Here is a 24579-nt window from a genome sequence, read left to right on the forward strand (position 1 = left end):
GGTACCTGTTAGATGGCCACTGAGTGTATCTTCTGCTGCTGCAGCCCGTCCACCTCAAAGTTCACTGAGTTTTGTGTTCAGAGATGCTATTCTGCACACCATTGTTGTAACACGTGGCTATCTGAGTGACTGTTGCCTTCCTGTCAGCTTCAAGCAGTCTGGCTATTCTCCTCTGATCCATCTCATTAATGAGGCATTTTCGACAACAGCTCACTATTTTTTTTTGTTTCTCGCACTCTAGAGACTGTTGTCCATGAAAATCCGAGGAGACTGCAGTTTCTGAGATACTCAAAGTTCAAAGTAAATGTTATTATCAAAGTACATATGTGTCACCACATACAACCCTGAGACATATTCTTGTGGGCATACTCAATAAATCTACAGAACAATAGCGATAACAGCATCAATGACAGATTGCCCAACTAGAGTGTTCCACCAGAGTACAGAAGACAGCAAACTGTGCAAATGCAAAAACAAGAAATAATAAATAAATAAATAAATAAGCAATGATTATCATCGTCATGAGATGAAGAGTCCCTGAAAGTCATTCCATTGCCTGTGGGAACAGTTCAATGACGGGGCAGGTGAATAAATAGGAAATAAATAATACTGAGAATTTAAGTTGTAGAGTCCTTGAAGATGAGTCCATAGGTTGTGGAATTAGTTCAGAGTTGGGATGAGTGAAGTTATCCATACTAGTTCAAGATTCTGATGGTTGAGAGGTAGTAACTGTTCCCGAACCTGGTGGTGAGAGTTCTGAGACTCTTGTGCCTTCTTCCTGATGTCAGCAGTGAGAAGAGAGCATGGCCTGGGAGTGGGGGTCCCTGATGATGGATGCTGATTTCTTGTAACAGCATTTCGTGTAGATATGCTCAATGGTGGGGAGGGTTTTACCCGTGTTGGACTGGGTCATGTCCATTACCTTTTGTAGGATTTTCCATTTAAGGGCATTGGTGTTTCAATACCAGGCTGTGATGCAGCCAGTTAATATACTCTCCACTACACATCTATAGAAATTTGTCAAAGTTTTAGATGACATGCCAAATCTCTGCAAACTCCTAAGGAAGTAGAGGTGCTGCTCTGCTTTCTTCATAACTGCACTTACGTGCTGGGCCCAGGTCCTCCGAAATAATAACACCTGGGAATTTAAAGTAGTTGACCCTCTCTACCTCTGATCCTCCAGTGAGGACTGGGTCACAGACCTCTGGTTTCCTTCTCTTGCAGTCTCTAATCAGCTCCTTGGTCTTGCTGACATTGAGTAAGAGGTTGTTGTTATGACACCACTCAGCCAGATTTTCAATCTCTTTCCTATATGCTGATCCATCACCAGCTTTGACTTGTCCCACGACAGACTTGAATATGGCATTTGAGCTGTGCTTAGCTTTAAATGTAAACTGAGTAGAGCAGGGGGCTAAGTACATAGCCTTGTGGTGCATTGGTGCTGATAGAGATTGTGGAGGCAATGTTGTTGCCAATCCGAACTGTCTGGGGTATGCAAGTGAGGAAATCCAGGATCTAATTGCCCAACGAGGTTATGAGGCCAAGGTCTTGGAGCGTATTGATTAGTTCTGAGGGGACGATTGTATTGAATGCTGAGCTGTGGCTGATAAAGACAATCCTGATGTATACAGCTTTGCTGTCCAGATGTTCCAGGGTTGAGTGAAGCGCCAGAGATATGGCATCTGCTGCGGACCTGTTGTGCCAGTATTCCACAATCAAAGTCACGTAGATCACATTTCTTCCCCATTCTGATGTTCGGTCTGAACAACAGGTGAATCTCATGACCGTTTCTGCATGCTTTTATGCACTGAGTTGCTGCCACGTGATTAGATGATTAAATAGATGCATTAACAAGAGGTCTGTCAGATGTACTTAATAAAGTTGCCACTGAGTGTTGACTGATTGCGTGTACATAAAGAGACACTAGGTGATGTGCAGGTACTAACAGCGGGATGGGTTAATGGGAGGAGATGTTGATCAGCCTGTCAGCTTGGGGGAAGTAACTGTTTTTGAGTCTGGGGGTCCTGGTGTGGATGCTGCGTAGCCTTTTCCCTGATAGGAGTGGGACACACAGCCCATGAGCTGGGTGGGTGTGAAATTTCGTGATATTCTGGCACTTTTCTATAACGATTACAGCATGGAAACAGGCCATCTCGGCCCTTCTAGTCCTATCTCCCTGACGGCTGGTGCCAGTGATGCACAGGGAAGTTTAACCATCCGTTGCAGAGGCTTCCTGTTTGCCACAGTGCAATTTCCGAACCATGCACTGATGCAGCATGTTAAGATGCTCTCTACTGCACGTCTGTGGAAGGTGATACGTATTAGAGTGCTTCAGCCTCCTCAGAAAGTAGAGGTGTTGGTGACCCTTGTTGGCAGTTGAGGATGTGTTTTGGGACCCTGAGAGTCCAACACCCTGCTGCACAGCGGTGTACTTAGACGATCAAGAGCTGGCTTGATTGGCACCTCACCTACAACTCTACATACTAACTCCCTCCAGCAATGGTACACAGTGGCTGCAGTGTGCACTATCTACAAGTGCACCCCCGGCTACTCTCACACATCTTCCACCGAGAAGGACGAGGCGCAGGTGAACACCACCATCTGCAGTCACGACATTCCTCATCTCAAAGTTCAAAGTAAAAACTTATTATCAAAGTACATATACAGTAAGTCAACATAAATGACCTTAAGGTCTCGTCACTAGCACAGCAAGCTGTTCTATTGTATTGTTTTCTGTTTACTGTTCACTTCTGCTATGCACTTTGAATTATATGTTATTAACTTATTTGTGGTAATTTTTTTAATGTGCTGTGTATGACATATGTATTGTGGGTGCACAGTGGTCTGGAGGAACGTTGTTTCATATGGCTGTATATATGTACAGTCAGATATCAATAATTTTTAACTTGCAGGCATTTACAGGAAAATAAAGAAACAGAATATGTAACAAAACAGCAGCATGATGCTGTACCAATCTTTCAACCTCAGAATCAGAATCAGGTTTAATATCACCTCTAAGATCAATCTAACCTAAGACGTACCAGGTAGGATAACTGTCCTATGATTAGGTTGGGGTTAAGTTGGGGTTGTCAGGGGGTTGCTGGGGTAGTAAAGCTGGAAGGGCCAGAAGGGCCTACTCCACACTTTACTGCTAAATAAATTAATAATGATTTGCTCTAATCTGAATGAACAGTATATAAGTCAAACTTTTCAGTGTACTGTTGGTTTAGATTCTTCAATTTTTTTTTGCAGCTTTACAATTAATTACATGCTAATATTTTGCACAACTACTTGTATCAATGTAACTCTTTAGTGTATTTCCTAGCAGCCACAGTATGTATATGCAATTGTTCAGTGTGGCCCCTAGTGGTTCCTTTTGTATGATTCTAGAAGCTTCCCTTTGCATTGCGTTATTTGAATAGGGATCACCTGATTGGTTGACTGACATCTACGAATTTGAATGGGCTGGTTATCGATGGGGTATTAAAAGAGATGACCACGCGGGTCCGCCATCTTCTTTGCTTCTCTCCCCTCTGCTACTAGCCTCTGCTCCTGGTACAGTCTGTTTTCAATTCTTTTTGTTCCATTAGCACTTAATAAAACAATTGTGAATTGTGCCTCTTTCCTGAATTCCACAAGAACATCCAGAATCCAGAAGCACCTCGATATCTGTTACAATAATAAACCACTGTCAATTCCAGTTACTGCAGCACAAGTCCTCCCGATGACCTGTGGTCCATGAAGGGGCCAGCTCTGCCCCATCTTCCATCGCCGAGCCCTTAAGGATGGACCCACCTACCTCACCAACGCCCGTCTGGATAATCTTCAGACCGGTGTCCGCTTCCAAGATGGATTTGTCTGCAACTGCAGGAGAAGAGAGGAGGAGAAGGTATGAACCGCAGGGGATACACACACACACACGGGAACTGGTAATCATATGCACATGTGACACTGTGGGCAATCACACGGTGCCACAATCCCTCACACCTGGATCGCCAGCTGAACCCTGCGACTGTCCCCTTTCATAGAAGGACATAATAAATAGAAGCAGGAATTGGCCATTTCATCCTCCCGCGCCCCTCATCCTGCTCCACCTCTCAATACAGTCATACCCTCCGTGGGCTCTGTCTACACTTCTCGCTGCCTCAGTAAAGCGGTCACCATGATCTTTCTTCTCCCCGCCCCATTGGTCAGAAGAAACAAAAGCCTGAAAGCACCTACCACCAGGTGAAGGACAGCTTGTACCCCACTGCTATCAAACTCTTAAATGGAACTCTTGTGTGATAAGATGGACCCTTGGCTATACAACCTACCTTGTCATAATCTTTCACTTCATCGTTTACCAGCACTTTGCTTTTTCTGCCTAACAACTCGGTAAGTGTGGGGATGAAGCACGTTGCAGAGAGTGCAAACACAAAAGAACGTGCAAAAGCTGGAAATCCAGAGCAGCACACACAGAATGCTGGAGGAACTCAGCAGGGCAGGCAGCGTCCATGCAAATGAATAAACAGTCAATGTTTCGAGCCGAGAATCTCCTCTGCTCTGAAGCCTGAATGTGAAGGAGCCCCCTCGGCCCCTCCGGCTGTTCACAACACCCTCCCCCCGACTTACCGGTGACGGACGAATTCCCATAGACACGACCAGAGTGAGTGCAGTACAGGGGCCTGCGGTGTGAAGAGGACGGGGAGAGGGGGTGTCATTGGATTCTTAGACCAAGAGTTGTATTTTGAGCGGCATGGTAGTGTAGCAGTTGGCATAACATTATCACAGTGCCAGAGACTGGGTTTCAATTCCCACCACTGTCTGTAAGGAGTTTGTATGTTCCCCCCATGACCACATGAGTTTTCTCAGGCTGCCCCGGTTTCCTCCCACGGTCTAAAAGCATGTGGGTTAGTAGGATAATGGATCACATGGTCAGAATTAGCTCATTGGTCTGGAAGAGCCTATTACCGTGCTATATCTCTAAATAAAAAAAATTTAATTTAAATAATGATTTATGAGGACGTTGCCAGGATGAGAGGGCCAGAGTTATAGGGGGAGGTTGGCTCGTCTGAAATTTTATTCCTTGGAATGTCAGAGAATGAGAGGCGACCCTATAGAAGTGTTTATAATTATGAGCGCATAGATAAGGTGGATGGTCCTTTTTCCAGCGGAGAGAAGTTCAAACCAAGAGTGACTGAGATTTACGGTGAGGAGGGGCAGATTTAAAGGGGACCTCGGAGGGCACCTTTTTCACGCACAAGGTGGTGGGTATATGGAATGAGCTGCCAAGAGCGGGACTGATGTGGGAGTGTTTTAGCCCCTTCACCCGAGCCTGGCGATTTTTAATTAATCCTCTGCACTCTGTGAAGCAGGTGGAGCTGGAGTATGCTAACACTTGTGTTGACCCAGATTTAGCCTAAAGGTCACATCCATATTCATATTCACAGAATACAGAGTCCCTTTTCCAAGCTTCCCTGTCAAGCATTCACAGCCGCTCTTTAATGCAAAGCTGACAGTCGACGGCGTTGCTAACTGTGCCGTAATCACCCACCATTCTTTATTAAGACTCCAAATGAATAGGATGGAAAGAGTCATCCTCAATGGACTAAGAGGCTCATTTCAGTACGAAACTGTCTAAAGCTCTTGCGGAAGTGCGAATGCCCCCCACCTCTCCCAATCTCCCTGAGATGTAGCTATATTGTTTTGTTGTAAGTAAATTGCATCTCCCTGGCTGTATAGGCAGTTGGAATACAAGTAGATGCTGTGTCTAGTGAGGCTGTCAAGAAGGATAGACAGATGAGAAAGCAAAATTGCAGTCAGTGGGATGCGATGAAGTGTGTCGTTAAACTAAATAGTAGGTTCAACTGTTCAAAATTTTTGAAAAATGAGGATGGAAAAAAAAGGAAAGAGAGTGCAGGAGAGGTTACGAAAGTTTCCAGAATAAATAAAAAGACAGAAAGTTTAGAAAGAGATAAGAATTTAACTTCTAATAACATGAGGGCAAAACTGAAAAGGGTGATGAATATAGGACTGAAGGTGTTATATTTGAATGCATGCTGTTTACAGAATAAGGTAGTGCAGTTCCAGATTGGCAGGTATGGTGTGGTGTGCGTCACTGAGTCATGGCTGAAAGAAGATTATAGTCGGGAGACTAACACCCAAAGTTTACATTGTACAGAAAGGACATGCAGGTGGGCAAGGTGACTCTGTTGGTAAAAAAATTGAAATCAAATCCTCAGAAAAAGGTGATATGGGTTTGTAGGATGTAGACTCCTTGTGGGCAGAGTTAAGAAGCTGCAAGGATAAAAAGATCTTGATGGGAGTTACACACAGGCCTCCGAACAATAGCCAGGAGGTGGGGTACAAATTAGAATGGGAGATAGAAAAGGCATGTAAAAAGGGCAATGTGGGATTTCAATATGCAGGTAGATTGGGAAAATCAAGCTGGTGCTGAATCTCAAGAAAAGGACTTTGTAGAAAGCCTACAAGATGACTTTTCGAGCAGCTTGTGATTAAGCCCACTAGGGAAAAGGCAATTCTGGATTGGGTGTTGTGTAATGGACCAGATTTGATTAGAAAGCCTTAAGAGGCAGTGATCATAATATGACAGAATTCACCCTGTAGTTCGAGAGGGAGATGATAAAATCAGATGTATCAGTATTACAATGGAATGAAGGGAACTACAGAGGCATGAGAGAGGAGCTGGCCAAAGTTGATTGTAAGGGGACACTATAGGGGATGACAGCAGAGCAGCAACGACTGGAGTTTCTGGGAGCAATTCCAATGGCGGAGATAGATACATGCCAAAGAAGTATTCTAAAAGGAGGATGAGGCAACTGTGGCTGGCAAGGGAAGTGAAAAACAGCATACAAGCAGAAGAGAAGGCATACAATATGGTAAAAAAAAATAGTGGGAAGTTAGAGATTGGGATACTCATAAAAACCACCAGGCAGTAACTAAAAAAGCCATGGAGAAAAAGATGAACCATGAAGGAAAGCCAGCCTATAACATAACAGAATCCAAAAGTTTTTCACAAGGGTGGATGTTGGATCACTTGAAAATGGCACTGGATAGGTAGTAACAGGGGATAAATAAATTGTGAACAAACTTAATAAATATTTTGCATCAGTCTTCACTGTGGAAGACACTGGCAGTATGCCAGAAATTCAGGAGTGTCAGGGGACGGAGGTGAGTGTAGTTGCCATCACTAAGGAGAAGGTGCTCAGGAAGCTGAAAGGTCTGAAAGTAGTTAAGTCACCTGGACCAGATGGACTTCACCCCAGGGTTCTGAAAGATATAGCTGAAAAGATTATGGAGGCATTAGTAGTGATCTTCCAAGAATCACTAGATTCCAGAATGGTTCTGGAGGACTGGAAAATTATAAATGTCATTCATTCTTCAGGAAGAGAGGGAAGCAAAAGACAGGAAATTATGGGCCAGATAGCCTAACTTCAGTGGTTGGGAAGATGTTGGAGTCTATTATTAAGGATGACGTTTCAGGGTACTTGGAGGCATATAATAAAAAAGGCCAGAGTCAGCATGGTTTCCTTAAGGGGAAATCTTGCCTGACAAATCTGCTGGAATTCTCTGAGGAAATATCAAACAGGATAGACAAAGAAGAGTCAATGGATAATGGTTACATGGATTTTCAGAAGGCCTTTGACAGGTGCTGCATGTTAGGCTGCTAAACAAGATGAAAAAAAACTTGATATTACTAGAAAGAATGGATAGCAGATTGGCAAATTGACAGGAGGCAAACAATGGGAAAAAAAGAAGCCTTTTCGGGTTAGCTGTCAGTGTCTAGTGGTGTTCCACAGGGGTCGGTATTGGGACCGCTTCGTTTCACATTGATTTCAATTACGGAATTGATGGCTTTGTGGCCAAGTTTGTGGACAAAACAAAGATAGATGGAGGGGCAGGTAGTGCTGAGGAAGCAGGAAGCCTGTAGAAGGAGTTAGGCAAATTGAGAGAATGGGCAAAGAAGTGGTAGATGGAATATAGTGCATAGTCATACATCTTGGTAATAGGAATAAAGATGTAGCTTATTTTCTAAACGGAGAGAAAATTTTAAAAATCAGAGGTGTAAAGGGACTTGGGAGTCCTTGTGCAGGATTCCCTAAAGATTCACTTGCAGGTTGAGTCAATGGTAAGGAATCAAAATGCAATGTAAATCCTGCACAAGGACTCCCAAGTCCCTTCACACCTCTGATTTCTGAATTTTCTCCCCGTTTGGAAAATAGCCTACACCTTTATTCCTTCTACCAAACTGCACGATCACACACTTCCCTTCATTGTATTCCATCTGCCACTTTGCCCATTCTCCCAATCTGTCTAAGGCATTCTGCAGACTCCCTGCTTCCTCAATACTACCTGCCCTTTCACCTCTCTTTGCATCGTCCAGAAACTTGGCCACAAAGCCATCAATTCTGTCATCAAAATCACTGACATACTTGTTGCATACACCTGTTAGGGTGCATTCTCCAGTTACCTTATAAGGTAACCGTAGCCTTCAGCCAGGAGCAGATGTCATCAGGTGGTTCCCAACCTTCACCGAGTGTTTCGACCCTTAACCACGACACTGTCCAGTTGGTGGGCCGGCAGTGGTGGCCAAATCACTGCCCATCTGCTCCTGGCTTCCAGCTCCCCTCCTCTCGCCTACTCCAAATCCAACAAGAGGCTCGTTCTGCCTCTTCCCCCATCCTACGAGCGGCTTGTTTTTTGCTCCTTTCGTCCAGGCCCAGATACAGAATAATGTGAAAAGAAGTAGTCCCAACATCGAACTCTGCGGTACACCATTAGTCACCGGCAACCAAACACAAAATTCCACCTTTATTACCACTTTTTGCCTCCTGTCAGTCAGCCAATCTTCTATCCATGCCAGTAGCTTTCCTGTAATACCATGAGCTCTTATCTTGTTAAGCAGCCTCATTGTCAAAGGCCTTCTGAAAATCCAAGAAAGCAACATCCAATAGTGGGAATTGGGCTCCAACTTCCTTAACCTAATCGATTTCTCTAACCTCCAAACACCTACCTCCCTCCCCTCCCCCACCTTATACTGGCTTCTGCTCCCTTTCCTTTCTAGCCCTGCTGAAGGGTCTCAGCCTGAAATGTCAACTGTTTATTCTCCTCCATAGATGCTGCCTGACCTGCTGAGGTCCTCCAGTGATTTGTGTGTGTTGCTCAGGGTTTCCAGCATCTGCAGAATCTCTGTGCAGTTCTATGTTATATGGTTGATCCACTCACCCGCTTTAGTGGCCACCTCTTCGACGGTCAGGTTGTGATCATTGTGCCTGAGTCTGAAGGTCAGCGCCGGTCCGATGACACTGAGAACAAAAGGAAAACCTCTATGACAAGGAAGACCGTTGTCTCTCTTGAAAGTTGACAGTGCAACCTCCCCAGTCTCGTTCCCTGTAACTCCCGCGGAAAAGGACGCCTGTTCTGGTTGTCTGGTGCTCGGCACAATTGCCTGGAGTTTAGTCCAAGCTGGAGCGAGGCAATGGGATGTCAAGCGTAAAGGGAATGTATACAGTTAATGCCACTGAGACCTTGGGGTCCAAGTCATGTCTCCACATCTCCTTGCCATATAAGGAAGGTGGTAAGATTTTAAGATTATGACGATCTTTATTTGTCACGCGTACATCAAAAAATACAGTGAAATGCATCGTTTTGCATCAATGACCAACACAGTCCAAGAATGTGCTGGAGGCAGCCCACAAGTGTTGCCCTGCTTCTAGCACCAACATAGCGTGCCCACAACTCACTAACCCTAATCCGTACACCTTTCTTTGGAATGTGGGAGGAAACCGGAGCACCGGGCGGAAATCTACACAGTCACGGGGAAAACATACAAACTCCTTATGGACAGGGGTAGGGACTGAAGCCCCATCACTAGAACGGCACACTAAGCACTATGCCACCATGCCACCCCTGAAGGTGGTGTGTAGCATGCTTGCCTTCATTGCCCAGGACACTGTATCAGAGTCAGGAAGTTATGTTGCAGCTGCATAACGGTTTGGTTGGGTCACTCTTGGTTCTGCATGCCCCATGCAGGAGGACGTGAAGGGTGAGGAAAAGATTCACTGGGACGCTGACTGGATTAGAGGGTACGAGCTATAAGGAGATGTTGGACAAACGTGTGTCATTTTCTCTAGAGTGTTGGAAGCTGAAAGAAGATTAGATGATTATGAAAGGCACAGGCAGGATAGGCAGTCGGAGTCTTGCTCCCAGGCTAAGATGGGGCCAGTGAGATTTCAGTCGATTGTAAACTGATGGAGAGGACAGAGAGGAGAATGGATAGGACCTGGAGGAACATGTCGTGAATTTTAAAGATTTAAAGGTTAGTTTTATTTGTCATATGTACATCGAAACAGACAGTAAAATGTGTGGTATTGTGATAACAACCACTAACTGTCCAAGGATATGCCAGATCAGCAGTTTCCACCCCCGCCCCCCGTCATCTCTGCTCTGATGTCTGAGCACTTGCCTGATATTGATGAAATTCACAGTGGCAAGGTGAAGCCTCAGAGCCAGGGATTCCAGTAACTTGATCCCGTCGGAGAGAGTCAGGGGCCTGTGCACAGAGAACAGGGGGGTGGGAGACAGGGGGAATGGGGATAGAGGGAATGGGGAGAAGATGGGGAGAGAGGGGGTGGGGGAGAGGAGAGGCAAGAGAGGGGGAGGTGGAGAAGAAGAGCAGGTGGGAGAGAGGGAATGGGGAAGAAGGGAGGGGAAAAGATAGGAAAAGAATAAAGGAGGGCAAGAAGGTATGGTGGGGATGAGAGGGATGGAGGAGAGAGGGGAGGAAGAAGAGGGGGAGTGGGGTAGAGAGGTAAAGAGTGGTGTGGGAGATAATGGGGTGGGGGGAAGAGTGAGGTTGAAGGGAGAAGGGAGAAAGTAGAGAGGGATTGGGGAGAAAGGGGGACAGGAGATGGCAGGGGAGAGGCATGGGTGAAGGGTGAGGGATAGAGAAGAGAGAGGGGGAAGAGAGGGGAGGGGGAGGGGGGCAAAAATGTGTCAGCATGGAGCAGCAAGTTAACAGTGGGCATCTGCCGCTATTACAGGGTAAAGAGAGTCTGGATCGCTTTGGTGAAATGTTAACTCATTTACATACTGGTCACAAATTCTCTCAAAACAAAATAAAGCCATTCAACCCATCAACTGTATTTGGCTCCCAGAGTAATTTCATTCCCTTACTTAGAACACAGAACTTGGAAATTTTTATTATCTCTAGTCTGACTATGACTGTTTTTTTCCTTTGTCCACTTGGTTTTTCCTTTCTTCACTCTTTATTCGTGTAACACTTACTAAAATTGATTAGCAATCAGTTTCACGCCTCATTCTTGACTTCCGAAGGATCTTTGGGTCGTGGATGCATCAGGATTCATAGACACACAGATGTGTAGGAAATGGAAGGGTATGGACATGGTGTAGGCAGAGGGGATTAGTTTCGATGCACATTTGATTACCAGTGTAAATTATACACATGGTCACTTTATCACCCCTGTGCACCTGCTCATTTCTGCAAGTATCTAATCAGCCAATCATGTGGCAGTAACTCAGTGCGTAAAAACATGCAGACATGGTCAAGAGGTTCAGTTGTTCAAACCAAACATCAGAATGGGGAATAGATGACTTTGACTGTGGAATGTTTGTTGGTGCCAGACAGGGTGGTTTGAGTATCTCAGAAACTGCTGACCTGGGATTTTCATGCACCATAGTCTCCACAGGCTACAGAGAATGGTGTGAAAATCTAGTGAGCAGCAGTTCTGTGGGCAAAAATGCCTTGTTAATGAAAGAGGTCAAAGGAGAATGGCCAGAATGGTTCAAGCTGACAGGCAGGGAACAGTAATTCAGATAACCATGCGTTACAACAGTGATGTACAGAAAAGCATCTCTAAACATTGAACTTTGGAGTGGATGGGCTACAGCAGCAGAAGACCACGAACATACACTCAGTGGCCACTTCATTAGGTACAGGAGGTGGCCACTGAGTGTAGTTCAGCACAATACTGTGGGCCGAAGGGCCTGTTCCTGTACTACATGCTCTATGTTCTACCAGCTCCCTGTGATGTCTTAGAAACCACTACCCAAACCCTTGTGGTGGACCCAGAACTTACTTCTTGTTGGTGACGATGTAGGCATACTCTTCCTTGTTGGGCGAGGCTGCAGTTGGAGGCCTCTCCGGTTGGAAACCCTCCCTGGGTTTTGGAAAACCCTGGCGGGGCATGTCCACCTCTTCTCGGGACAGTCCCAGTTCCACGGCCGCCGCCTGGACTCTCCGCCCGCTCACCTCCCTGGTCCGGCTGGAACCCCCTTCCTTGCCGTCCTTCCAGGCACTGGCAAGGTTGAGAGGTGAGGCATCCAGGGTCTGGGGTTCTAGCTCCTTCCTGCGCTGCCTGTGTCCATTCAATATGGAGGCCTGGAACAGCACACATAGATTTATACAGAAGCTGCAGAGAGCAATGGACTCTACCCAATACATCACAGGCACATCCCTCCCCACCATCGGTGGTATCTCCAGGAGGTGCTGCCTTAAGAAGGCAACATCCGTCATCAAAGATCCCCACCATCTGGGCCACGTCATCTCCTCACAGCTACCATCAGGAAGGAGGCACAGAAGCATGACGTCCCTCACCACCAGGTTCAGGAACAGCTACTTCCCTTCAACCATTTGGTTCTTGAACCAACTAGCCCAACCCTAATCACTACAGTTTGGCAAAGCTATGTCCACTTCGATCACTTTGCACTAAAATTGATTTTTTTTGTTCTGTCTTTCTTGTAAAAATTGTGTATAATTTATGTTTGATGTATGTTTCTCTTGTGAATGTTGTGTATCTGATGCTCTGTGCCTGTGATGCTGCTGCAAGTAAGTTTTTCATTGTACCCACGCACAGATGGACTTGTATATGTGACGACGTACTTGAATCAAGAGAAGGTGAGGGCTTCAGGTGATTGGAAAGAATAGAATTTAATAAGTGAACTGATTCTTGGGAATGTGATGGATGAAAATTGAATTTCCTGCTTCACCAGCACAAGTCAGAAGGTGTGAAACACATAGAACATTGAACAGTATGCATAGTACAGACCCTTTGCCCACGATGTTGTGCGGAACTTTTAACCCACTCTAAGGTCAACCTAACACCTCTCTCTCATATTGCCCTCCATGTTATTATATCATCCATGTGCCTATCTAAGAGTTTTGTAAAACGTCCCTAAAGCATCTGTCTCTACCATGACCGCGGCAGCATGCTCCATACACCCACCACTCTGTACAAAAAAAACCCTACCTCTGACATCACCCCCCAACCACACATTCCTCAAACCACCTTAAAATTATCAGGCAGGCGGCATCTATGAAAAGAAATAAATAGGTGACATTTCAGGCAGGACTGATGAAGAGTCTCAGCCCGAAATGTTGACTGTATTCTTTTCCATAGATGCGGCTTGACCTGTTGAGTTCCTCCGGCAGTTTGTGTGGTTGCTTTGGATTTCCAGCATCTGCAGTTTCCTCATGTTTGCCACCTTAAAATTATGCCCTCTCATATTAGCGGTTTCCATCTTGGGAAAAGTACTCTGACTGTCCACTCGACCTGTATGCCTCATATCATCTTGCACACCTGTAGCAAATTAGCTCACATCTTCCTGTGCTCCAAAGAGAAAAGGCCTAGCTGTCTCAAACTTTCCTCATAAGACATACCAGACAGCATCCCGGTAAATCTCCTCTGCACCCTCTCTGAAGTTCCACATCCTTCCTATAATGATGCAATAAAAATTGAACACAATACTCCACGTGTGGTCTAACCAGGCTTTTAGAGATACATTATGGATATTTAAAAGATGTCCGAGATAGTCACGCGGGTGAAAGAAAAATGGAGGACTATGTGGGAGGGAAAAGTTAGATTGTTGTTGGAATAGGTTAAAGAGTCAGCACAACATTGTGGGCTGAAGGGCCTGTGCTGTACTGTTCTACACTCAGTGACAGGAGGTACCTAATAAAGTGGCAACTGAATGTATGCTTGTGGTCTTAAACTGCTGTAGGCCACCCCTCTTCAAGGTTTGACGTGTTGTACATTCAGAGATGCTCTTCTGCACACCACTGTTGTAACGTGTGGTTATTTGAGTTACTGTCACCTTCCTGTCAGCTTGAACCAGTCTGGTCATTCTCCTCTGACCTCTCTCATTAACACCGGAATTTTTTTTTTGTTTTTCACACCATTCTCTGCAAACTCTAGAGACTGTTGTGTGTGAAAATCCCAGATTAGCAGTTTTTGAGATGCTTAAACCATCCCATCTGGCACTAACAATTATTCCTCAGTGAAAATCACTTAGATCACATTTCTTCCCCATTCTGACGTTTGGTCTGAACTCACTGAATCTCTTGACCACGTCTGCATCCTTTTATGTAATACTGCCAAATAATTGACTGATCAGATATTTGCATTAATGATCAGGTGTACCTAATAAAGTGGCCACTGAGTGTAACTCCCACATAGATAGTTCAGGATCGAGCCTGGGTCTCTGGCGTTGCAAGGCAATAGCTCTACCTGCAGTGCCACTGTGCTGCGCTGGAATAATGGAGGGATTTTTTTCAAGGACACATCCTAGCAATGAATGGAACTCATTGGCTTTCAGAAAGGGAGTTTGTTCCTTTTTTGGGATGGGGGAGGTTGCCACAGCTTTTCCTGTCCCAACAACCCTTGAGAAGGTGTCAGCCAGCCAAATGGGCCATTCCAGATGGTTGTCAGGTTCCTGGGTCTGAGCAAGGTCCGGAGATTCTCTCTGGTGACAGGCATCAGTGACCCAAAACCATAAGACGATAAGAGAGAGGAGTAGTTAGGCCATTCAGTCCATCAAGTCTGTTCCGCCATTCCATCATGGCTGATTTATTATCCCTCTCAACTCCATTCTCCTGCCTTAGCCCAATAACCTTTAACATCTCTACCAATCAAGAACCATCAACACCCACTTTAAATATACCCAGTGACTTGACCTCCACAGCATCTGTGGCAATGAATTCTACAGAGTCACCAACCTCTGGCTAAAGAAATTCCTCCTCCTCTCTGTTCTGAAGGGCCATACTTTCATCAGGAAGCTGTGTCCTCTGGTCCTAGACTTTTTACTGGCCACTGAAAAGGCTTTTCCATCAACACCAAGACTAGCCTTTACTTTTAAACAATTCCAGATTTCTTAATGAACTGAATTTATTGCCACAGGGGGATTTGACTTCTGCATTACTAGCTCCAGTAGTGATGATGTACTCTCTTGCTATGACCATCAGGAAGGAGGTACAGTAGCTTGAAGGCCCACACTTAACCATATAACAATTACAGCACGGAAACAGGCCATCTCGGCCCGTCTAGTCCGTGCCAAACTCTTACTCTCACCTAGTCCCACCGACCTGCACTCAGCCCATAACCCTCCATTCCTTTCCTGTCCATATATCTGTCCAATTTAACTTTAAATGACAACATTGAACCTGCCTCAACCACTTCTGCTGGAAGCTCGTTCCACACAACTACCACTCTCACCCTTAACACTTCAGAAACCACTTCTTCTCCTCTATTATCAGATTTCTGAATGGTCTATAAACCCATGAACACTACCTCATTATTGCTTATTTTTTCACTTTTAATTTAATTTTATAATATATAGTAATCTTGCATCTTTGCACTGTATTGCTGCCACTAAGCAACAGATTTCACGTCATATAAATCAGTGACACTTCCAAGAGGACCACAACATTGTCATAAGGTTCAGAGGCTTGTTGGCCTCAATGACCCAGAGAGCTATGTTCATGCTTTGTCTCTTGTTAGGGTCACACATGCCAAACAGATCAAAGGGTAGAGGGCAGACTAAGAGTGGTCCACCAATCCTCCAGGTTTGGGGGTTCAGCTCAGGGCTAACAAACCTGACTAGTAAAACAAAATTGTTACGGAAATAGCAATGAAGAATCCTTCTATGTCTGAGTGTGACGGTATTCCTAAGTCTCTACCCGGGACTTGCATGACTGACAGTAGGGAAAACCAAGAGGAAGCTACTGGCACGATGAACACCGCCAGAGATGGAGGACCTTCATTGCTTCACTGACCTTCACTGGCAGTGAGTAAGTAAATCAGTGATAATAAATCTCAGCAACTTACACAAAATGCTGGAGGAACTCAGCAGGTCAGGCAGCATCTATGGAGGGGGAATAAGCAATCAACGTTTTGGGTCAAGACGTTGATTGTTAATTTCTCTCTATAGATGCTACCTGACTCTACCAGTTCATCCAGCATATTGTGGTGTGTTACTCAGGAGTTCATAATAAATCTATTTCTGATTCTGAATCATAACTACACCAGTGTCATTGGCAATGGGGCAGATTGCAATGCTTTACAAAGAGCCAGGATAGACTTGATGGGTGAAGGGTAGAACATAGAACAGTACAGGCTATTCTGCTAACCATTTAACCTTTTACTCTAAGATCAATCTAACCCATCCCTCCTACATAACCCTCCATTTTCCTATCATCCACCTGCCTATCTAAGTCTCTTAAATGTCTCTGATGTAGTTGCCTCTACCACCATCCCTGGCAGTGTGTTCCACACACTTACTACTCTCTGTGTAAAAACAATTACCTCTGGCATTCCCCCCCCCCGCCCTACTTTATTCCAATCACCTTAAAATTAAGCTGTCTTGTATTAGAAATAAAGAGGTAATTCCAATAAAGGTAATTCCAGAATTTGGGACCAAGTCCAGTGATGGTGACTAGGCTGGAATAGAGTGAGTTCTGGTGGAACAATGGAAACAACTGAAGGGAAGAACAGCTCTAACTGCATTACCTATAGGCAATAGTAATTGGGAAGACCTCCGAATATGTGAGTGACTGTATTAGAGCAATCCGTGCAATCAGCTCCAGGTTGCTGACAGGTCGCAGATGAGGGCATAAAGCAGGGGTTCCCAACCTTCACTAGGCAAGGTGGGAATCCCTGGTGTAGAGGGTGGCATGGTAGCATAGTAGTTAGCATAATGCTTTACTGCACCAGCCACCGGGATTCAATTCCTGCCGCTGTCTGTAAGGAGTTTTCATGCTCTCCTAATGACCTCGTCTGGTTGTTCTGGTTTCTTCTCACATTCCAAAGACGTACAGTTAAGGTTAGCAAGTTGTGGACATGCTCTGTTGGCAATACTTGCAGGCTGCCTCCAGTACATCCCTGGAGTATGTTGGTCGTTGATGCAAACAATGCATTTCACTGTATGATTCGATGTACGTATGACAAATAAAGCTAATCTTCTCTTTCTGATGAAGGGTGTTGGCCCAAAACATCGACTGTTTATTCCTCTCCTGATGAGTTCCTCTGGTATTTTGTATGTGTTTGTCTGGACTTGCAGCATCTGAAGAATCTCTTGCTTTCATTTTGTTACCTTTAACTAGCTAACCACAATTTCAAGGTCATATGTCCTGACAGCCACATCGCTCTCTCCACAAGTCAATGATGAAATTCACTGTCTGCTTCTAACACGAGAGCAGAACTTGGCCAAAGGAAGAAGGGTATCTAATCAGGACCTCAAACTGGCACAGAATTGGCAGGAAGGAAAGCAGACACAAGAGAATCTGCAGGTGCTGGAAATCCAGAACAACACACATACAAAATGCTGGAGGAACTCAGCAGGTCAGGCAGCATCTATGGAGGGGAATAAACAGTCAACAGTCTTACGGCTCCCGGGACATATGACATTGAAATTGTGGTTGACCAGTTAAAGATAACATTATAAATACACCAGATTCTGCAGATGCTGGAAATCCAAAGCAACACACACACAATGCTGGAGGAACTCAGCAGGTCAGGCAGCATCAGAGAAAAATAAATGTAACGTTAGCATTCATTTTAAGAGGACTCAAACATGAGAATAAGGATGTACTGCAGAGGCTTTATAAGGCGCTGGTATGACAACATTTGGAATATTGTAAGCAATTTTCAGAGTGGAATTAATCTCCCCCCCCACCTCCCAATCCCAAGCGAGCTCCTTGAAAGGACCAAAAGGTGTGAGAGGCCAGCATTTAGTGTTTGCACTCACAGATGGTGGCCCTTACCTTTCTCTGAAGTAGGCTGTCCAAGTCCACTGCCGCTGCAGGAAAAAACAAGAGACCTTTATTCCTCAACAGCTCAGAGTATGAAAACAGAGAAAGTTCTACAAGTTCATGGAGTCATAGATCAATATAGCACAGATAGAGGCCCTTCGGCCCAACCAGTCCATGCTGACCACAGTGTACAGCCAGCTAATTTCAATTTCCTGCATTTAGCCTATATCCCTCTAAAGCTCTAAATGACACTCAGCATCAGTTAAGTGCTTCTTAAATAGTACAATTGTACTTGCCTCAACCACTGCCTCGAGCAGCTCATTTCATATACTCATCACCCTCCCTGTGAAATAGTTGTCCTTCAGAGCCTTTTAAATCTTTCCCTTCTCACTGTAAACCTATGGCCCCTGGTTTGAACCCCCCCTACCCTGGAGAAAGATGTTGCTACTCACCTTATCCATGCCTCTGATAATTTTAAACACTTCCATAAAGTCACCCCTCATTCTCCTAGGTACGTTCCAAGGAATAAAAATCCAGCCTGGCCAACCCCTCCCTATAACTCAGGCTCTCAAGTCCTGGTAAAATTCACGTAACTCTTCCTAATTTTTTTAAAAATTTATTTATAGATGCAGCACAGTAAAAGGCCCCTCCTGCCCAACAAGCCCATGTCACCCAATTACACCCATGATACCAATACTAACGCCTTTGGAATGTGGAAGAAATCCGGAGCACCCGGATGAAACACGCGTGGCCACCGGAAAAACAATCAAACTCCTTACAACAGGAATTCTGCAGATGCTGGAAATTCAAGCAACACACATCAAAGTTGCTGGTGAACGCAGCAGGCCAAGCAGCATCTATAGGAAGAGGCGCAGTCGACGTTTCAGGCCGAGACCCTTCGTCAGGACTAACTGAAGGAACAGTGAGTAAGGGATTTGAAAGCTGGAGGGGGAGGGGGAGATGCAAAATGATAGGAGAAGACAGGAGGGGGAGGGATAGAGCCGAGAGCTGGACAGGTGATTGGCAAAAGGGGATGCGAGAGGATCATGGGACAGGAGGTCCGGGAAGAAAGACGGGGGGAGGGGGGTGACCCAGAGGATGGGCAAGAGGTATATTCAGAGGGACAGAGGGAGAAAAAGGAGAGTGAGAGAAAGAATGTGTGCATAAAAATGAGTAACAGATGGGGTACGAGGGGGAGGTGGGGCCTTAGCGGAACCACACTCAGGTTGGAGGAACAACACCTTATATTCCGTCTGGGTAGCCTCCAACCTGATGGCATGAACATCGACTTCTCTAACTTCCGCTAAGGCCCCACCTCCCCCTCGTACCCCATCTGTTACTCATTTTTATGCACACATTCTTTCTCTCACTCTCCTTTTTCTCCCTCTGTCCCTCTGAATATACCTCTTGCCCATCCTCTGGGTCACCCCCCTCCCCCCGTCTTTCTTCCCGGACCTCCTGTCCCATGATCCTCTCGTATCCCCTTTTGCCCATCACCTGTCCAGCTCTCGGCTCTATCCCTCCCCCTCCTGTCTTCTCCTATCATTTTGCATCTCCCCCTCCCCCTCCAGCTTTCAAATCCCTTACTCACTCTTCCTTCAGTTAGTCCCTGACGAAGGGTCCCGGCCTGAAACGTCGACTGTACCTCTTCCTATAGATGCTGCTTGGCCTGCTGCGTTCACCAGCAACTTTGATGTGTGTTGCTCAAACTCCTTACACCCAGGCCACTGACACTGTAATAGTGTTACACTAATCATTACGTTACTGTGACACCCCGTGAGTGCAACATTCCCTTGCACCCTTTCCAGTTTGGTTGTGATCATCTCCTGCAGGTTGTACAAAGTGCTTTATGGCCAATTCAGTGACTTTAGGAATCAGAATATGGTCCATCCCTGACTCTTCCATTGTAGGATCTCTCTAGCTCCATCTCAGGAGATAAGCTAGCTACAGACATCTACTAAAACCAACAGACTCCAACAGAATTCCTGACAATACCTCCCCCCACCCTGCCTCCTGTAATGGCTCTGTTCAATTCTCCCAATTCCTCCATCTCCACTGCATTTACTCCACTCTGTAGAGAGCGTTCTGACTGGCTGCATCACCATCCGGGACGGAGGGGCTACCGCACAGGGTCGGAAGAAGATGCAGAGGGCTGAAAACTCAGCCAGCTCCATCACAGGCACTAGCCTCCCTGACATCAAGGACACCTTCAAAAGGTGGTGCCTCAGAAAGGCAGCATCGGTCAGTAAGGACCCCCGCCATCACAGGGTCTTCTCATTGCTCCATCAGGGAGGAGGCACAGGAACATGAAGGTGCACACTCAATGTTTTAGGAACAGCTTCTTCCCCTCCACTATCAGATTTCTGAATGGCCCATGAACCCATGATGCCTACTTCACCTTTGTGCTCTCGTCTTGCATTACTTATCTATTTCTTACTGTAACCTATAGCTTTTTTTATGTCTTGCAATGAACTGGTGCCGCAAAGCAGCAAGCTTCACGACATAAAGTATGTCCGTGTTAAACCTGATTCTGAGTGTCGATAGGTAGTTGTGGGACAACGCAGATAGAAGACTAGACGAGTACAGCACAGGAACCGGCCCTTCAGCTCATAATGTCTGTGCCAAACCCAATGCCAAATTAAACTAAATCTCTCTGCCTGCACATGATCCATACCACTCCGATTCCTGTATACTCACGCGTCTAACTAAAAGCCTCTATCGCATTCACTTCCGCCTCCACTCCTGGCAGTCCATCCCAGGCCCCCACAACCTGTCTAAGAAAAAGCTTGCACCACACATCTCCATTAGACATTCCCTCTCTTACCCTAAATCCATGCCCTCTGGTACTTACTGTTTTACCATGGGAAAATGATTCTGACTGCTCACCCTATCTATGCCTCTCATAATTTTATAAACTTTACCAGGTCTCCCTTCAGCCTCTCCTGCTCCAGAGAAAACAACCCATGTCTGTCCAACCTCTCCTTGTGGCCTGCGCCCTCCCATCCAGGTGGTTCCTGGTAACACGAGGAGGACTGCAGATGCTGGAAACCTGCAGCAACACCCAGTCCTGATTATGTGTCTTGACTCGAAACATCTACTGTCTTCATCTGTCTGTGGATGCTGCCTGACCTGCTGAGTTCCTCCAGCACCTTGTGTGCGTTGTTCTCGATTTCCAGCATCTGCAGTCCTCCTTCAGGAGTCCGATAATAGCCAATTAGAACCTGTTTTTGCACCCGGCAGGACGCGCTTTCTGGCTTTTGTGTCTTTTCTCCAATGGGAGTGGGGAGAAGAGGGAATGTCTGGGGTGGGTGGGGCCTTCGAACATGCTGGCTGTTTTACTGAAGTGTAGAGAGTCTGTGGATGGGAGGCTGGTTCCTGTGATGTGCTGAGCTGTGTCCATGACTCTCTGCAGTTTCCCGTGGTCACAGGCAGAGCAGTTACCACACTAAGCCGTGATGCATCCAGATACAATGTTTTCTGTGGTGCATCGACAGAAATTGGTACGGTCATCGGGGACATGCTGGAATTGATTAGAGCCCCCAGGAAGTAAGTACAGGCACTGGCGAGCTCTCTTGTCTATGGTGTTGGGCCAGGACCATGGTTGATTTATTATCCCTCTCAACCCCATTCTCCTGCCTTCTCCTTGTAACTTTTGATACCCTTACTAATCAAATACCTATCAACCTCTGCTTTAAATATACCCAATGACAGCCCCCAGTGTACTACACAGGATCACCACGCTCTGGCTAAAGAAATTCCTCCGCATCTCTGTTTGAAAGGCACGTCCTTGCATTCTGTAGCTGTGCCCTCTGGTGCTAGGCTCTCCCACTGCTGGAAACACCCTCTGCCTGGGATTGAAACCCCACTTCAAACTAAGTTGCTGCCCCCTTCTCTCTATACTGGCTTTCTTGCCTCCCCACCCTCAGACCTGATGGGGGGGGGGGGTTCAACCTGAAACATCGATAACTGCTTTCCTCCCACAAACGCTGCTCTGCCCATCCAGTTTCTTCAGCAGATTGTTAAATGTTCATGAACCGTTCAGAAATCTGATGACGACGGGGAAGGAGCTGACTGAGTCACAGAGTGTGGGTCCTGTACCTCCCTCCCCAGTGCGAGTAACGAGGAGAGGCCATGTTCCAGCTGGTGAGGGTCTCTTGTGACAGATGCCACCTTGCTCAGGAAGGCCGAGTGGTCAGTCTGGACTGATTGGACTGGGCAGCCTTTTCTGTGGTGGAGCACCAAGGTCAATCGGATGTCTGGAAGTTAATGCCTGGAGCCTGGGGCCCATCCTGGAGCTAGTGGACTGTCGATGCGTGTATGTGGGAGGAACAGGGCTAGTTTTGTCATTGTTGTTCTGTTGTTTGTTCTGGTCCTGTTGTATTGTTCTGTGTGGTTCTGCTGAGCAGCGAGGGAATGCTGTGTTGGCACTGGAATATGTGACGATGCCTGTGGGCTGTGCCCTGCACATCCCTAGGGTGTGTTGAATGTTAGCGCAAACAAAATATTTCATTTAATGTTTTGATGTACAAGAGATCAACAAACATGAATCCTTGGACTAACTCAAACCATGCATCCACTGTACACGTGATGGGTGCCACAATAGTGTTAGCGCAACGCTGTTACAGCTCGGGGTGGAGTTCAATTCCGGCCCCGTTCTGCAGGAGTTTCTGTATAATCTCCCCCGTGGAATGAATGGGTTTTCCCTGAATGCTCTGGTGTCCTCCCACAGTCCAAAGATGTACCAGGTAGGATAACTGGTCATTGTAAGTTGTCCTGTCATTAGGTTGGGGTTAATCGGGGTTGGGGGGGGGGGGGGCGGCATGGCACAAAGTGCCAGAGGGTCTCCTCCGTGCTGTATCGCCAAATAAACAAACAATATCAGAATCTTCCAACAGCCAAAGCCAACCAAGAGAGATCCCTAAGAGACCAGTACTCAAAGATTGATTGATGCAAAGTTTGTGGAACTGATTCAGGAAGTATTCCTCCCATTTGAACTGAGAACAGGTGTAGGGTCGTTGGCTCTGACGGACTGAGTCACCAGGAGTAATTTTGTCACAAACTCTCTCTCTGTGACAGCAATAACCACATACGCACTTCACAGAAGTGTAAGCAGTGTGCCGAAGAGAATGGTACAAACCCACGCAGGTTTAATTTTAGTTGAGAGGTTGTGTGGGAGAAAGCGCAGAGTACGTCAAATGTGACCCAAGCAGGGAGGCTCTCACTGGAAGATCAGGGCATCGAACAATCAAGCCTCACTGTTATAGCAACCCCCTGCAGTCAGGCAGTTCCCGTGCTGTTGTCACCTGGGAAACGCGGCAGACAAGTCTGCACACAGCAAGGCTCAAGATTCAAGTTTACCTATCAGATGTACACCAAAACACGCTGTGAAATCTGCTGCTGGCACTAACAACCAACACAGTCGAGGATGTGCTGAGGGCAGCCTGCAAATGTCAGCGCACATTCCAGCACCAAGTGTCGCCACACGTTCCAACACCAATGTAGCACGCCCACGATGCTCGGCAGAACAAACAGGCCCTCCCGGCCCAGCAGGCCCACGCCGCCCAACTGCACCCAGGTGACCCGTTAACCTACTAATCTGGCCCTGGGGATTTATCCGCCTTTAATCCCTTCAATTTACCTAACACCACTTCCCTACTAACATGTATTTCCCTCAGTTCCTCCATCTCACTGGACCCTCTGTCACCTACTATTTCCGGAAGATTATTTATGTCGTCCTTAGTGAAGACAGAACCAAAGTAATTATTCAATTGGACTGCCATGTCCTTGCTCCCCATAATCAATTCACCTGTTTCTGTCTGTAGGGGACCTACATTTGTCTTAACCGATCTTTTTCTTTTCACATATCTATAAAAGCTTTTACAGTCAGTTTTTATGTTCCCTGCCAGTTTTCTCTCATAATCTTTCATAATCCACTTTGGTGGCAAAAACAGCAAAACAGATTATTATCTGAATGGTGGCCAATTAGGAAAAGGGGAGGTGCAACGAGACCTGGGTGTCATTATACACCAGTCATTGAAAGTGGGCATGCAGGTACAGCAGGCAGTGAAAAAGGCGAATGGTATGCTGGCATTTATAGCAAGAGGATTCGAGTACAAGAGCAGGGAGGTACTACTGCAGTTGTACAAGGCCTTGGTGAGACCACACCTGGAGTATTGTGTGCAGTTTTGGTCCCCTAATCTGAGGAAAGACATCCTTGCCAGAGGGAGTACAAAGAAGGTTCACCAGATTGATTCCTGGGATGGCAGGACTTTCATATGATGAAAGACTGGATGAACTAGGCTTATACTCGTTGGAATTTAGAAGATTGAGGGGGGATCTGATTGAAACGTATAAAATCCTAAAGGGATTGGACAGGCTAGATGCAGGAAGATTGTTCCCAATGTTGGGGAAGTCCAGAATGAGGGGTCACAGTTTGAGGATAAAGGGGAAGCCTTTTAGGACCGAGATTAGGAAAAACTTCTTCACACAGAGAGTGGTGAATCTATGGAATTCTCTGCCACAGGAAACAGTTGAGG

General features: G+C 46.1%; 1 protein-coding gene across 2 annotated transcripts in view; it reads right to left on the reverse strand.

Moving 5' to 3' along the window:
- The window catches only part of ptprna (protein tyrosine phosphatase receptor type Na), a 238779-nt gene that overhangs the window by 125810 nt on the left and 88390 nt on the right, over positions 1-24579 (reverse strand). For both annotated transcript variants that reach the window (XM_063051378.1, XM_063051377.1), the window contains exons 7-11: positions 18056-18090; positions 12099-12400; positions 10466-10552; positions 9226-9305; positions 3800-3864 (exon numbers count right to left, since the gene is read on the reverse strand). In XM_063051378.1, coding sequence (XP_062907448.1) covers positions 3800-3864; positions 9226-9305; positions 10466-10552; positions 12099-12400; positions 18056-18090 — 569 coding nt within the window. The remainder of the gene's footprint in view (positions 1-3799; positions 3865-9225; positions 9306-10465; positions 10553-12098; positions 12401-18055; positions 18091-24579) is intronic.

This window comes from Mobula hypostoma, chromosome 6 (assembly GCF_963921235.1).
Source record: "Mobula hypostoma chromosome 6, sMobHyp1.1, whole genome shotgun sequence".
Taxonomy (NCBI): Eukaryota; Metazoa; Chordata; class Chondrichthyes; order Myliobatiformes; family Myliobatidae; genus Mobula; species Mobula hypostoma.